This window comes from Sciurus vulgaris (assembly GCF_902686455.1).
Source record: "Sciurus vulgaris genome assembly, chromosome: 3".
Taxonomy (NCBI): domain Eukaryota; kingdom Metazoa; phylum Chordata; class Mammalia; order Rodentia; family Sciuridae; genus Sciurus; species Sciurus vulgaris.
Genome location: NC_136463.1, coordinates 159,672,072 through 159,689,085, shown reverse-complemented (window position 1 = coordinate 159,689,085; position 17,014 = coordinate 159,672,072). Strand labels below are relative to the sequence as shown.

The following is a 17,014-nucleotide window of genomic DNA, read 5'->3' as shown; positions in this document are numbered from 1 at the left end:
ACTCACAAGAAACACACATCTAAGATGTCTTCATATTAGTCGACAACAGTACTGCCATACTGACCAGTTCCTGTGGTTGTAACCAGTACATCATTTCTCTTCTGGCAGAACAAATAGGAAGCCAGATTATGAGCAGAAAGTGAACACAGGATGAAAACAAAGAGAGATGTTTATTTTCTAGCAATATTTTATCCAAGACATGAAAAACCTGACAAAGCTGCCAGTTTTTTGTTTTAGTTTCTTTCCTCAATCATGAAACAACTCTCAAGTGCTACACACGTGTTCTTCCAAATGCAAATCATGTCTTCTCGCGCAGCTTGTGTTACCCACCTCCACCCTGGACACTTTTGTTTTCTATGATACAACCAAAGCACGCTCCCTAGGTTCACTGTTGCTCTATTGTGGTAAGATGGTTGGAGGGAAGCATGAGTATGTCATGAGCATGTGACAGCATCTATTAATGGCAGGACCATTTGTAAATTAGTCTCCCATTCCAATGTCCCTCCTTTTTTTTTTTTTTTAACCTTTTTTATTTGTTCTTCTTAATAATACAGGACAGTAGAATGTATTTTGATGTACCATACACACATGGAGTATAACTTCCCATTTTTGTGGTGGTACATGATGTGGAGTTACACTGGTCATGTATTCATATATGAACACAGAAATTTTATATTTGATTCATTCTACTGACTTTCCCATTCCCGTCTCCCCTTCCTGCCTCCCACTTTTCCCTGTCCAATCCAGTGAACCTCCACTCCAACCACCAATAGCCTATTGTGAGTCAGCCTCTGCATATCAGAGAGAACATTTGGCCTTTGTTTCTTTGGGATTGGCTAATTTCACTCAGCATGAGAGTCTCCAGTCCCATCCATTTACTGGCAAATGCCATAATTTCATTCTTCTTTATGGCTGAATAATATTCCATTGTGTATATGTACTACATTTCCTTTATCCATTCATCTGTTGAAGGGCACCTAGGTTGACTCTATAGTTTAGCTATTGTGAATTGAGCTGCCATAAACACTGATGTGGCCGTGTCACTAGAGTCTGCTGATTTTAAGTCTTTGGGTCATGTGCTGAAGAGTGAGATAACTGGGTCAAATGGTGGTTCCATTTCAAATTTTCTGAGGAATCTCCATACTGCTTTCCAGAGTAAACCTCTCCTCTTAATACTACTTCTCCTCTCCCAATGTGGCCAGATTTAATACGATGCAAGGATATTCAATTCTGTTGCAAAATGAGATTGAAAATCTTGCGGAAGGTGTAAGGTTCCAGGATGTCCATGAAAGTGGATCTGTAAAGCCACTGGCAGATGAGGACTATGGAATTAAGCCAGCAATGAAGGAAAAAGTCAACAGAGAAGACGACCACACTTTTGCTTCTGAAAAAATACTTGGGATATCAAAGAACTGAGACCCTTGGGGACAAAGACCATGCTCTCTAATGTTTTTACAAAATGACCCTCCTTTTGATTAGGCTGTAAAAGTCAATTATGAAATAAAGCATGTCATAAGATGCAAAGGAGAGAAAAAAGGTCTTTTTCTTAACTCAAGGTTCATGGTTAACCCTTTTTTTTTTTTTTTTTTTTTTTTGCAGTACTGGGGATTGAACCCAAGGCCTTGTGCTTGCAAGGCAAGCACTCTACCAACTGAGCTATCTCCCCAGCCCTACCCTTCTTAAGCAAAAGACAGGTTCAGAAGAAAAGCATAAACAATCTAAAACTTTTACATGATGTGGGAGTCTTCGGAGATGAAGACCTAGATCTAGGGAAAGGTGAAATTTGGTACTCAGGTTTGATGAAGAACAGAGTCATGTAGAAGTATGTTCGGATAAAGTGGGGATGACCTGGTGGTAACAAACTGGGGGACACTTAGCAAGGTCTGTTTGCTCAGATTCTTTTCGGCCTCCAGGTGTGGGGCAGGATTCCTTTCATATGAGGGTCTTCAGGGGAAAAGTGGGAGGTCAGAGAGTGACCATATTAGTTTTTTATGGCTCACTTGGGAGGTGAGGAATTCTAGTTTCTGGACCCTCTTTGGGAGAGTAAAGGAGAGACAGGGGAAGGTCAGAGGAGTTTTCTTGCTTCTGTGACTCTCCCAATCTCCTTCAACTCAAAATACTTAGCACACCAAGGTATCACACTTTTAGGTGTCTTGTTCTGAACGCTGGTGGGGGCTTCACATTTTGTAGGCAAAATTAAGCCTACAGTAATTTTCTTGATTTGCTCTTTATTCATTCTGCAATTAGCACATAGTTGTACTTAAAACACAAATTTTGTTCAATATAGTATAGAATGATGTCTTAATAACACTGAGTTTTATTGTCCAATAAAGTTCCAAACAAACTTCTTTCACTAATTGCTCTAAAATCTGGTCCCTGTTTTAAATAGATTTCCTTTGAGGAGACTTTATCAGTACTTTCACACCAGGATAATATCAGGCCTCTGTACCAATAAAGCACAACTTTATTGGCACTAACAATCTGATGTTATATCTATTTACATATTAAATTTTTGCTACTTTATTCTTAAAATATCCTCACAGTTGAGTTCTTAGGGGTTAATATTTACTCTTGGGTGTTTCCTATCAGATTACTTCCAAAGTATGATATTATTAGGACTCTGATCATCAGTGTCTCCCAAGGCAATACTTGTACAGGAGACAGACTTTGGAATCAATCTGGAGGCAGACCAATATTTGAATTTGCTTCTGCCACCTGACAGACATATGGTCTAGGTAAATTAAATCTGCTCTCCAAACTTCAGTATTTTCCCCTGTAAAAGTGGACCACCAATAGCTCCCTTACATGAGAGTAGACAGTAGTGATGATCTGATGTGAATATGAGCAAGATGCAAGGTGTTCAATAGTGTTCAGTTATACTATTATAACTGAATAGTTTATTTTTGGTTTGCTTGACTGCCAAAGTTCCCTTTGTGATCCTAATTGTTTTTTTTTTTTTTTTTTTTTGTATATTTGGATACTTTGCATGTGTTTTGCAACAAGAACCTAGGATCTCTAGGTTATAAATAGTAGTTAAATATAAGGAATACTTAAAATGCACTCTTTGGAATACCTTGTTGCATGCATCTCTTAGGATGAATTCTGAAATATTCTATAATGCATTAAAAAAAACTTCATAATGAGACTTGCATGATTTACTCTGTGAAATTTTGGTTGAGTTTTTTAAGTAAGCTGGATGGTTGACAGCTACTCAGTGGCAGTCCCCCAACCTCACCCAATTTTTTTAAAAAACATTTTGACTTAAAATCAAGACACTCAATCTTTCACTATGCAGAATCCAGTACAGAGCTGTCTTGGGAGTCAGTTGCTCTTGGATTCCAACCTCTGCCTGCCCATTTTCTGGTTGTTTGACCTTGACCAACTTACTTAATGTTTTCTAGCCTGGGCATCTTCATCCATGAGGTTTGGAATAATGAAAATGCCTACCTTGCGGGTATTCTGAGGATTAACTGAAACATTGCATATAAAACATTTAAGTACTTACTGCATATTTTAAGTGTTTAATAAATAGTAACTAGTATTTATAAAGTCTTCAAACTCACAAATTAATAAGTAAGTTGTATTTTGTTCAAAAATGGTAATATGGTAACAAAATTAAAAATTTAATTTTCTTAGGTCACAAACACCAAATTATGTGCTTTGGTGTTGCCTTGCCTTTTGCCTGTATCTACATTCATTTCATTCCCCTGTAACCCAGGAACATATCTTCTCCTCTACTGCCTTTCACTGGCTTCCTGCTAAGCGTTCCCAGGCTCCCCAAAGATAGCATGGGGTGGGGAGGATGGAGAAGGCAAGATCTTACAACAAACTAGCAAGGGATTTCTACCTTCCCTCTATCTGGAAAACTGGCATGTTCCCCATGGGGCCTATGAGCTCAGACGTTATTTAGTATATTTAGCTAAAGTCTGGAGCCATGATAGTTACACCTAGTATTCACCTAGTAATGCCAGATGCTATGTTAGGTGAGTCACGAATGTCATTTTGATGCTTGATAACAACTAAGAAAGGCTCATATCAGTATTCCTGTTTCTGAGGCTGGGAGGCAGAGGCTCTGATCCAGTAATTCGCTCAAAGTCATGCATCTACCTTAGAGTAAATGCACTGAATGCCATAAATTTGACCAACATAATTTCAGACACTAATAGATTAAATAAACCATCCTTTCTTCAATTCCAGTAATTTGTTTAATTTTCCCTGAAACTGTGTTTCAAGTTGTGCTTGTTCCACAAAATAGTCTTTCCAATATTGTGATATGGAGGCCCACATAGTCAAAGGCAGGGAAAGGTGAAGAAGGCGATCAAGGTTAAGTGTATTTTTTCCACTAAAGGCACAAGGAAGTTTCTCATCTCTTAAGTACTGAATTCTGCAATCATCCCAAAAGTAGAAGTTCAGCTCACAGCACATTTTGGAGAAGCTTGAACCACACTAACCATTTAAGGTCAAGCAAACAATTGGTCAACTCTAACAACGTGTAATGTGCAAGGGTTTCATCTCAGAGATAACAGAATCTATCTCTATATCCCAGCTCCGGAAAACAGTCGGGTTCCTCTGCTTCCCATCCCAGCTCTGCACAGTCCCTCTCGCTGGAAGCCACATGGTAAGCCTCACATAAAGACCCCCTAGCAAGCTGCCAGCCCCAGCCGGCGCCCGAGGTCTAGCCTGGCTCCGGCTATTTTCTCTAACGCCCACTCAAGGGTAGGTACGTTTTCAATCTACTGTAACCGGGCATCAGACTCCCCGCGGGTCTTGGGCTTGGGTCAGAAGGAACATGCGGGAGGGGGGTGTCGGCCGCGCGCACCCCGGCGCGCGGGTCGGGGCGGGGACTGCGCGCAGCGCGGGGGCGGGCGCAGGCCGCTCTCTCTGTGCGGCTCCCCTTTGTTCTCTGCCATTGTGAGGCACTTCCTCCTCTGGCGCTTCTGTAGCCTGGGATCCTGTGGGGAATTCATTCAGAGGCTTTTGGTGCTTTTTAATTTTTTGTTTACTTTGTAGTACGTGACCCCTACCCCTTTGCATCGCGCTTCCCTCGCGGCCGGGTGCCTAGCAGGGAGACAGAGTGCAAAGTGTCATTTTCCCCTTGACAGCTTCTCCGCGGCTCTCCTCCCTATTCCTCCTCCAGGAGGCATCCTAACCCAGCACTCTGGACTGGCACCTCCTGACCGGCCGCGTCAAAGCCACAGCGGCGACACGCAACCCCCTCCCCTCCGAGGGGCTCAGGCTCCGGTCGCCAGGGGCTCCGCCGGGCGGCATAGCGAGGGTCGGAGGCCGGCGCGCGGCCCGAGCGCGGCCGCCTCGGCGTCCCGGGAGCCGGCGTGAGTGTCGCCGCGGCCCTCCCCGGCGCTCGTGCTCCCCGGCCGCCGGGCGGCCGCCTCAGCCCCATTATATAGCCCTCTAAAAATAGCTCGCCTCTCACCGCCTTGTATGGCAGCAGGGAGATCCGCTGCGCGCCAATCCGCGCCGGCCGTTTGGGCCAAGCCCCGCCCCGGGGCCCGCTCCGAGCTCCCTATTGGTCCTCAGTGACTTCATGAGCCCCCTGTTTACCTTACATGGTCACACGCGGCCTAATGGATGCCCTCCTCCGAGATCCCACGGCTGCGCGGAGAGCCGGGAGGAGGGAGGGAGTTTGGGGAGGGGGAAGAGCAGGAGGAGGAGAAAAGTGGGGGGGGACTACAAACTAGCAAGGATGGGTGGGGGGGTGGGGAGGGAAGGGAAGGGAAGGGGTGAGGGGGAGAGAAGCGATCGCGAGAAAAAAAAAATGCAACCTCCCAAAATAAAGAGCAAAGATTGCATTAGGAGCGAACAGCGCTGCAGAAATAGATGGCAGCTTCGTGTCAGTGAGTTTGCATCCCCTTCCTGATCCACGAGCTGGAGTGATTAGAGCCCTGGAAGGGAATTGTTACTCCCGTGAAGTCCCCTTTCCTGGCAGTCCTCTGCACTGTACACGCTGGATGCCTCTCTCCATCCACCCCACTCACTCTCTCCTCTCTCACCTCCTCTCTCCCTCTCTCCTGCATTGATTTTTTTTTTTTTTTTTTCTTTTTAGTTGACTGAAACAAAACAAAACAAAAGGGCCACTGGATGTCTGCCTTCTTGGGGGGTGAGCCAGACAGACTGACAAACAAACAGACCCAACTGTGCTCGGGGGAGGGTTTCTCCTCCCGTTTTGCCCGGCAGCAGCAGCATGGACGTGTTGGCTAGTTATAGTATATTCCAGGAGCTACAACTTGTCCACGACACCGGCTACTTCTCAGCTTTGCCATCCCTGGAGGAGACCTGGCAGCAGGTGAATGATTTAAATTACTTGTGTAAATCGTGTGGTGGCGGCGGAGACGCAGGGGCTGCGTTGGTGTGGGCTTTGGGTTGAAAAAAAATTTTGTTTGTTGTATGTTTTTTTTTTTTTTTTTTTCCTTTTTGGCTGTATGTTGTTTAAAATGTTTTCTGAAAGTCATATGCGCTTACCTCTCCACCCACCCCTAACCCCTCAGTGTGCCGAGCTAAGCAGCCCGTCTGAGCTGCCTGTGTTTCAGTCACCAACACACATCCTTGCGCACACCCCTGTCCTCCAGCCGAGACCTGCCGAACTTTTGGGGTTCGGAGGAGCCGAGTTGGGAAGGTGGTTTCGGGCTTTAGAAATGATCGCTGACAGCATACCACATCTCCACATGCACGAACTCTACCTGCTTGGTACCTTAAATCAGGTTCCTGTATTTCAACTGCTGCTGACGACTGTCAGATGGGGTGGGGGGAGAAAAGCAGAGTGTTTCCCCAGTAATTAGAGAGTGTCAATAAAGAATGGGAGCTTGATTTTGAGATTAGAAGGTGGACGGAAGAGAGAAGAGCCCAGTGACAAAAGGTACTCAAGGATATCTACAAGGAGGACGGGAAGATGTGTCTATCTTAGGCTGACAATACCTTGTAGGTTTCCCCTGTGTAATGCCTCTAGAAAGAAAACACCCTCTACATGTGTCCTTGTTTCTCTTTTTTGTTTGGGGTCCCTCTCCAGTTAGCACAACCTCAGACAATGGGTGGTGTGTGCTTCCACGCCTCTGACTTTGTCTTGGAGGACTAGTTAAGAAACTCCTAGGATGCTGAAGGGCACCCTTGCCAAGTTGACTCTGCGTCCCAGGGAGGATGAAGCAGGGCTGGGGACAAGTTCACTGGGCTTTGTGAAGTGAAATAAAGAAAGTGCTGGTCAGTGGAAAGTGCTGGCTCTACCCGGAAAAGTGTTTTTATTTTTTTCCCCCAGCAGAGATTAGGAGCTGCTGAGGGGTCATTCTGCAGGAAAGATGGTGGTGGGTGGGGGCGGGGGACCGAAGGGTATTTAAAAACTCTGCAGTATGTACCATGGAAAGTCCAAGAAGATGGTCTGGATTTGCACATCTGAAGTGTGAACTTGTACAGTCCGTCCTGGAGAAACCGGCTTGCCCTTGGCGAGGGTTGCGAGAGGCTTGGTGTGTGGCTGCTCTTGTAACTTCTCTGCTCAGTGACAGCAGCTTGTTAAGGCTAATGAACGGCTGAATTTCCTCTGCCAGGATCCAAAGCAGGATTTGCCAGCTTGAGGCTGCAATGTAACAGTTGCCGCTTTAGCGAGAGAGGTTTGGGCTTTTGGTATGAGGAGCCCAGTGGTAAAGCGGATCCTCTGACTGTACCATTGTTACTAGTTGTTATTCTCCTCTGGTTAGAAGCTGCGGGATTTCCTCCAGGTGTTGGCCTCTGGTGTCTATGTGTCCACACATGCATTCCTGTCTGAAGATGCTGGCAGATACTGTCGTCTCTGTCTCTCTGAATGCATGCACAGTTCACACACATTTTTAATATAAAGCATTTCTTCATTGCCTTCTTTCCCTGGTTCTTAACAAGACTTTATCTCATGAAGTGTCTCACTGCATCTTTTCCTTCTTTTATTTTGCATGCTAATTAAACCAAAATGTTGCCAGAATTTCATTTTCTAAATCGCCTTCATTTCACACTGTCAGCTCATTGGTGTCGAATCAGTTGCATATTAACGACTGTCTAGACAGGTTAGGGAAGGGAATCTGTTGATTTAGTCAGCTTGCCCAAGGCAGCCCTTGTTTGTGACTAACTGTTAAGCAGTGTTGGAGGGAAGAAAGTTGGCTTTATTTGTTAGAACGTTCCCTCCTGATGAATCACACAACTTTGTTTTGGTTCAAGTTTTCACAGTAGTAAAGCTTGCTTTGGGGGAAGGCCTCTCCAGAGGAAACCTGCTTTTCTAGATCTGGCTAGACCATCCAGGAGAAACTCTAGATCTGCAAAGAAACATCATTGGCTTGACAATTAGGGGATATATTAGCTCTATTGTCTCCTCAGAAGCCAGCTCTGCTCTCCCTTCTCTTCTCCTCCTCCTCCCTCCCCCTCCTCCCTCGTCAAGGAACCTCTAGCTTAGTTTCTGTCTGCAGGCAAGGTAATTCTCACCCCTCTGGACCCCTTAACCCTCTCTGTCTGCTCTCACCCTCAAATCCTTCACCAAATTATTTCAGAGACATGCTCATAGTCTGTACAGAAACATAACTTGTGGGTGAGCACTTAGAAACAAGGTATTTATGTCTCCATGGAGCTTTCTGCTCTGCGCTCTGTAGTCGCAACTGCTCTGTCACTATAAAGGTAACTAGGACCCTAAGTTCACACTGATGACATTATCTGTAGCCTCCATCTCCATCTCTTCCTTCCTCCCCCTCTCTGAACCCCTTGCTGCTTCTGAGTCTAAGTGGGGGGAGTGATTATATGCAATTGTTGGTTCCAAATCAACCATCAGATGAGACTCCTTGCTCAAAACAGCTGGAGAAGGTTGCTGCAAAGAACCCCAGGCAGGAGGAAGTTTCCTGATGCTGTAGGGTAATCAGATTTTAGAGGTCAAATGAGGAGTAATTATTAGATGTTCTTCTTAAAGTGAGCAGTGTACCTGGCCTCGGGGAGATGAGCGAAATACTGAGATCTGCATAATCTGATTTGGTTTCTAGAGAAAGAGTGGCTAGGATGATAAACCCAAGAACATCTGTGCATTTGATAATTGAGGATGGACTATTTGGGGATTTTATTTCAAACTTCTGAAACAGGATAATTTCCTGTGTCAATGAGCCTGTGACAAAGTCACTGACTACGACAGGGCCACCTCCTCTCTTGGAGATTATCATTTTGACATTGGATTTTCAGGCAATGATGCTGTAACTGCATACAGCTCCAACTCTGAAAAATCGTTGCTGGTATAATTTAAAAACCCAAATGGACATCCCACATTAACAACTCTCCATTCTTGGGCTCTGACTGCATACTTAAGCACTTGGCCCAAGTAACATCATCTCTCCCTGTCATATAACTGTAAATTACACTGTGCTTATGTGGTCTATTATTTTATGGAATTCAGCTGACACAACTTTTAAGGCTACCAGCCTTAAGCTCTTTGGAAACTTGCAGGAAAATTTCCAAGAGCTGTCTGAGCAAAAGTGGGAAAAAGTCAAGGGTAGAACAGAAGCTGGAGTAGATTATAGGGTACAATTTGATGTCAGATAAAGGGAGACCCATTCATGACTTTTATTGCCAATAGACATTACGATTCTTTGGACACATGGCTGATTCAGAAAATAAAAAGGATTTGACACAATACTCTTTTTTTTTTTTTTCCAGACTATATTCTAGAATTTTATTTGTTTATTATACCTAGCCGGTTATTTCCTGAGTACAGGTCAAATAATGACGCTGTAAGTCTTACTTGGACTTAACTTTGCTTCATGTCATTGAGGGGCATGCATGGCATGTTTACTTGAAAACTCTTCTGCATTTATGTTCATTGTTAATGCTGATTCATAATTGGCATATGGGGTCAGTTTCAGGCCTCCCTTTTGCTTGGAGAAAATTTTCCACTGCTACTGGAAACAAATAAATAAATCATAGAACATTCCTCCCTCCTCCTCCATTCCCCCATTGTTTTATACTAATGGCATACTTGGCCACTGTAAGGACTAAAGTGTCCCCATAACACTGCAATTTCATCTTGGTTTCAGGCACCCTGAAACACTTTTTATGAGGGCCTTTGGTAGGAGCCATCTCTAGGGGAAAACCTACAGAAAGAAATCCTTGCCTTCCAAGAACAGCCTCCTGGTACCAGCGATGGGATTTAGTCTGCAACCCACATTTCTTTTCCTTTTGTATGATCTTACCTTTGCCTGCCTTCTATAAGCCTAAGCAACCAGGTACTGTCTCAGGCAGAAAGACAAAGCAAACTGTAGGATCTGTCCATCCGCAGGTTTGCCACTGTCCCCAATTTGCAGAAAACCTTGTCATGAATTAGAATTTCTTGGCAATAGCACCACCCTGAGAAATTTGTAGACACAAAAGAGCCTTGGTAACCATGCTGAAAGGATAAAATCGCTGGCTTTTAAAAAATATATGTAAAGTATGCATCCTTCAGTTACTGTAAATCTCTTTCTTTATTCAAAAGGGTGTCTTGGTGGATTAAAAAAAATAGAATTGTCTGTTATCCAGATTTTGCTTTATGAGGATGCATTCACTAAATAAATGTAGCTGTAAAGATGAAAGCACATGTGACGGCAATCAATCACACACTTAGCCTTTCTTTAATAAATTCATTTCGTGTTCTTTTAATAGATACATCTTTGTGTGGATTTAGGGGCCCTCAAACATTGTAGTTCATTCTACCTGTTTGCCACCATTTAGTATTTTAAAGTGGGTGAAGATTTCAACGCAGATATTTTTACTCCGTCTGTCCTTAGTAGGGGGGAAAGGAAACCACCATTCTTTGTTCTCCACGAATCTCCCACCCCCACTCCCTACCCCGAGGAGAATGGGATATTGGGGTCCCATCCATTTAAAAGGCAGAACAGAAGATGCAGGGTGACAGCCTTGCCCTGAAATGATTTATGGATGGGCAGGACAGAGACCTGAAGTGTTCAAATGTGGGCTCTTCTCTCCCAGCCCACTCTAAATATAAATGCCTATGGGGCTAATCTCCCTCTCCACTTAAATAGGGATAGTTTAGAGAGGGTCAAAATGGGGTTTTAAAATAGCCATTCTCTTGTAAGTCTTCAAATGCTCCCTTCAGAGAATTCCCGTATTTTAACTTTTTGAGTATAGGCATTGCAGCCTTCTTTCATCACTTTGTTCTTATTAGAGAAAGAAGAACACAGTTTACTCTGGCCAGTCACAGTGTCTCCTGTGAGATAGGACAGCTGCTCTGATAGCTGCCTGGTTGGTAGATGGCCCATCTTTGCAGTTCGTAGTACTATGGGACAGGTTTTTAATCACCTTATGACTGGAGAGTGTGGAGAATGCCTCTGTGATTTTGGTTCACTGTGTATCAGCAGGAATGTTGGAATAGGGATTTGCTGAAAGTTTAGGACAGCTCCCCAACTTAACTTGAGCAATGCCAGGAAGGTGAGGTGCAGAGATTTAGTCTTCTCCAAGTCCCTTTGTTCTCCCAGATCAGCTCAGTGCTCGTTTAGCATAAACTGGTGAAGATGTTTCAACCCAAATTGCCAAGTCTTACCAAGTACAGTAATTAGAGAACTCTGCAGCTACTAATGGTGTTAAAATTGGAAGACATTGCAGTATCTAATTATTAATGTTACATATTTCATTGAGAAGTTAAAAAACACTCCTTCTCTCGTTACATTGTATGCTCATTTTAGAACGTTCACATCATAAATCATCCTATTAGACTTAATGTAGGAGTTCCCCAAATAAACAAAGTATTGGCATCCCTAGGAGGTGCTTTGACCTGAGATGGGTCATGATCTTGCTTCTCCACTTGGCCTTATTGTTTGCTGTTAATTTGCAGAATCATTTCCATTGCCTTGGGTCCTTTTTGTTTTTCTCACTTGATATTTGGTGTGACCCTGAGAACTTGGTCCTGTTCAGTGTATTCTGTCTGTTCATCTATGCATTGGAGCAGCTGTACCCGCCACATGCTTGATATGTAGATGTTACAGCTGAGTGTCTGTGGCAGCCTTGGGGTGTGAGTGTAGTGTCAGCTGCTTGAGATGGGAGAGCTGTCTACTTTCCTGGGGAGACCATTCCTGATTGAACTGGTAGATGGACTTACACCTTGTGAGGTTTTCTTATTTATATTAAAGTCCAGAAAACATTCCATGGTACATATTTTGTTCCTGAAGCTCTTGTTTTGTGCAAAGTCCTAGGTTTGGGTGATGCAAAGTTGAGTTGGGTATAGATTTTGCACCCTAGGAACTTGACTAGCAGGGGAAAGAAAACAAGTTTTAAAATACACACACACACACACACACACAAGAACACAGTTGCCACAAAACAAGCAAAAAACCTTAAATTCTGTGAGTTTCTGAACACTGACTGGTCTTTGCCTCTGTGCTTTTATGCGCATTGTTACAAACTTGCTTATAAAACACACTTGAGATTTCCTCAGTGCCACCGTGGGGCGGGCATGCTTTTAGTTAAGGGCATGCTGGGGGCTGGATACTTTTAGGGCAGATGAGTGTACGATGTGAATGGATACACATGCCCGTAATGGCCAGGAAACTAGTCATTCGGAAGTGATTCTAGATAATTACGATAATTAATGTAGAGCCATATGCGATATCTATTTCTGAAAATGAATTTATTGACATTTCCTGAGGGTCATATTGAAAGTCAGGCCCCCAGCCTTGTGCCAAAGCTAGGAACATACAATCCTTGAAAGGATTTTGGTTTTCTCAACTCTAAAAGACTAGAGTTGGATCAAGTGATTGTTAAAGACAGACGAGGCTTTGAGGTCTTTAAGTCCGAAGCTTGATGTTGACACCCATGGTTTCAGGGTGCAGGACTTTTTCAGATGCCCAAATAAGTCTGCTTGCTTTCCATCATTGCCTTTGAATGTACTTGGATTCACTTCTCATTCTTCACCCTTACCTCCATAAAGGGAGGCTAGAAAATCCCTTTCTTTACTTCCAGGAATATGAATACATAGAATTTTGGAATTGCCTGGGTCCTAGACCAAGCTATTGAATATTTCAAAGAAGACTTACTTGTTTAATTTAATCTTTTTCCCACTTTAATAATGTGTGGTAAATTGGAAAATATACACTGTGCTAGAAAAAAGCCCCCAATTACAACACTAGTCTTATAAAAAGTACTGTCATTTAAATAATAAGTGGAGTGGGCGTAAGGAGGGTGCATCAAGGCAGACGTGGTAGGGTGTGGGGTGAAAGATGGAGTGTTTTATGTAGAGAGGAGCAAATGTGCAGTGGCTTTTTTTTTTTTTTTTTCCTGGCACCTTGCCAACAGAGGATGGCATGAAACAGCAACCCATGTGCCAGTCCATGAAACTCTTCTCTGAAGTGGTTTAAAATTCTTAAGGGGGCTGGATGGGCAGTGGAGTTGGAATGTTTTATAAATCTAAACAAAAATTACCGCATACTCTAATGAGGAGTAGGGAATGAATTCAACCTAACAGAGGGGACTGGAGGATGAAGCAGGCCTTATTTTCACAACTATCCCTAATTATCGCTCCCATGTCCTGGCTGGTTCCTTTTTTTGAACCTAGAAGCTCTTAAACCACTGAGCTGTATCCGCAGCCCTTTTTAGTTTTTATTTTGGGACAGGGTCTCCCGGAGTTGCATAGGGCCTTACTAAGTTGCTGAGGCTGGCTTTGAACTTGCAGTCCTTCTGCCTCAGCCTCCCTAGCTGCTGAGATTACAGGTGTGCACCACTGTGCCCAGATGGCTGGTTCTTTTTTGCTTTCCCTACCCCTTTGTCATCTCTGCTAGTTCTGATGGTGGAAATTCTCTCTTGGAACTTGTCTCACAAATCTCTTTTACTTCTAAGATGAAGTTGAAGTTTACTTTCCAAATTATTTGGATACTTATTTTTTCTTCTACAATCTACAGATCGAGTCCACTTATTTTCCTGCACTTTAGGTCCATATTTTTTAATTAGAGCTATGCAACTGATAGTGAAAGCTTTTCGGGTTGCTCCACCATTGCTACAACGGAGTATGTCCCAGACCCCTAACTCATGACCTTCTACCATGAACCTCTTCTTTTTCCTGGCTTTCCTATTTCTTTTATTCATATGACCATTCTTCTCATGATCTCGATTTAACTTGCAATTCATCTTTCTTTCCTGTCTGTCTCTCGAATATAATTTGTAAAAAGTTCTAGATTGAAAAATCCCATTATTGAAATGAAAATTAACTGAAAAATCCCATTGCTTTGGCTTCTGTGGTGCATTACCATTGGTGGCCTTCAGTTTTCTGCTTCCTCTGTCATTGCCCAGGGGAGACCCCTGTCACCTCCAGGAAATTGTCTTTCTGCCTTCCTCACCTGTGTGGCCAGCTTGCAAACCATCAGTGGCTCCCTACTGCCCACAGGATGAAGCCAGACTTCTGAGCGTCAAGGTGCTCCAAGGCTGGGCCTACCTAAGATCTGCAAGTCCTTCCCTGTTTTGTGTGTAGTACGTGCCATTCAAAGGAAGTGACTGTGCTTTTCCTGCTTCTGTCTTTACTTTTTTTTTTTTCTTTAGGCTTTTCCTTCTTCCTCCCTTTTCCTCTTACACCTCCCACTTCTCTTTTTCTGAATACTACCCATTCTTTAACTTTTAGATAGTTGCCGCATCTTCCAGGAAACCGCCCCCCACCCCTTTGCTCTGGGTCAAAAGTAATTGCTCTGATTTCTACACTCTTGGGTAAAACTGTGTACTTCCTTAAGATGTTTTCTAGTTTTTGTCTTGTAATCTGGCCTATCTTCCTCTCCCTCTCTCCTCTTATTTTTCCAGTTAGGTAGCACGATGTAAAGCAGAGTTGACACCTTGGTTATGATTTTGGTAATCAACTTTTAATATGTAGTCTGCTTCTTAGAGAGCCTTGCACATAGTAAGCATTCAATAATTATTTGGGGAGCAAGCTCTGACTATGACTTAGATTTGACTGTGTTTTTAGTAGTGGTTCCCAAACATGGCTGCACTGCAGATGAGGTAAATCAATATCCTTTGGGGGAGGGACCCAAATATCAGCATATGTAAAGCTTCCAAGGATTCCAGTATGCAGACAAGGCGTTGAGCCATTGATCTGTAGAGAGCGAATGCTGTATCAGAGATGCAGGTACCTATTCCTTATGTTGAAATATCAAATTTCTTGTATAACTTGGATTTTAAGTGTACCAGCGGTTTATGAAAAGCAGGAAGGAGCTGGAGCTTCGTTTTGCTCACTGGTTAATGGCAGCTGCTCAAGAACTCTTTATTCTTCTTATTTTGCTTTCCTTCACCTTAAAGTGTCTAAGGCAGTCCTGTTTGGCTCACATTTCCTATGACCCACCCTGGGTTTGCTTAACCTGGTCAAATTCCATTTCTGGAAACTGTGGTACTGGGCATGAAGCTCCAACCATGTGATGTTTCAAATAATTCATCTTTGGTAGGCGCTCAGCCCTGATTTTCCACTTACCTCTGCCTGCTCCTTGGTTTTACAGGGATGACTGTCTGGATGTACATCTGTTGGACTGTGCCAGATAGGCGTTAGGTACCAGCCACACTGTTTGGAAGTGGACTTTATTTATAAAATATTTCAAAGAAACCATCTTTCTAGTAAGAGAAACCAAAATAAACTGTGGAAGAATTGCTGCTGAGGACATTCAGGCACGGAGGCAGGCTCTGTATCCATAGAAGGCTTGGCTCCTGTGGTCATGACTGTGGGCCTGTGGCGATCTCCACAAAGAAGCCTTAGAAATGCTTCTTTTTCAAACTGTGATGTTTGCAAAATTGTATGTACTATAGCTCCATCTTTTCATCTGTGAACTGTCTTTGATGGGAATATGGCTGGCAAGAGGAGAGAAGCTCAGGGCTCAGGGTTGAAGGATGCTTTTTGGAAAGTTCAGCCCAGCTGTGAAAATGGCAATTAGCCGTGGAGCCATTGCCCTGCAAGGGAGTGCCCACCTGCTCTTGACCCCACTCTAACATTCACCTTCCAGAGCCCAGTTAGCGGGAATGCAATGGCGTGGTCAGAGTGTTGGCACTTATTTTTGGAGAGACGGCAAATTTGCTCAGCATACAAAGAAGTGGAAATAGATTCTTCTACCCCCTGCCCCTACCTTTTGAGCTTCTAGTGTTTGTTCTAGTGGCCACCGTAGACCCAGTTTGCGGAACTCCTGTGGTGTTGGAGGTCTTCTGTGAGGAGGCCCTATGCACAGCTGCTTCTCGTGTGAGCTACTGAGATCCTACTCAATGTCAGACCTGAATCGTTGTCTTTACCTCTGTGTTCCAAAATTGCTTAGCCTCAAACCACGCATTTTCCTGCCTGTCTCAGGGCTCTTGCTTCCTTTCATATGATTTGCTGCATGAGGGCTTGATGGGGATTTTCATGCTTGCTTAGAAGAGTTGTGTTTTTTGGTTTTGGTTTTTGTTTTTTGATACTGGGCATTGAACCCAGGGTTGCTTTAGCACTGAGTTACATTCCTAGATCTTTTTATTTATCTATTTGTTTATTTGATTTTGAGAGCGGATCTTCTGAATTACTGAGGGTCTTGCTAAGTTGCTGAGGCTGGCCTCAAACTCACCATCCTCCTGCCTCAGCCTCCGATGTTGCTAGAATTACAGGTGTATATCACTATGCTCAGCTGCTTAGGAGAATCTTACAAACATCTGTACGAGCTTTTCTTCTGAAGGGCTCAGAGGGTTTTGTTCTTATTGACACGTACTTTCAAGTAACCAAGGAACAGGCAGATATTATAGAATTTATCACTCAGAGGTGAGAAAATTGGGCTAGAGGATGATTAAGCAAGTTGTCTTACTGTGGCTGCAAAGCAAACAAGCTGCAGAAACCATGGCGGATACACTTTTCTCCTCCCTCTTCCCATCTGGCTATTCTTCCTATCATCATAGTTTTATCTAATATATAAGTCAGCTACTTCCTGAAGATTATCTCCTTTGAGCACCTTACATACATCGTTTCATTTATTCTTCACAATAATCCTGGGAAATACATATTTTGCTTATCCCCATTTTATAGATGGAAACATTAAGA

General features: G+C 43.5%; 1 protein-coding gene across 5 annotated transcripts in view; it reads left to right on the top strand.

The window, feature by feature from the left end:
* Nucleotides 1-4,464: 4,464 nt before the first annotated feature.
* The window catches only part of KLF7 (KLF transcription factor 7), a 90,768-nt gene continuing 78,218 nt past the window's right edge, over nt 4,465-17,014 (top strand). For 2 of the 5 annotated variants that reach the window (XM_079130702.1, XM_079130701.1), the window contains exon 1: nt 5,733-6,301. In XM_079130702.1, coding sequence (XP_078986828.1) covers nt 6,200-6,301 — 102 coding nt within the window. In that variant the 5' untranslated portion in view covers nt 5,733-6,199. Of the gene's footprint in view, nt 4,619-4,692; nt 4,717-5,732; nt 6,302-17,014 lie in introns of those variants that run through there. The other 3 variants (XM_079130699.1, XM_079130700.1, XM_079130698.1) reach the window with 3 other exon arrangements.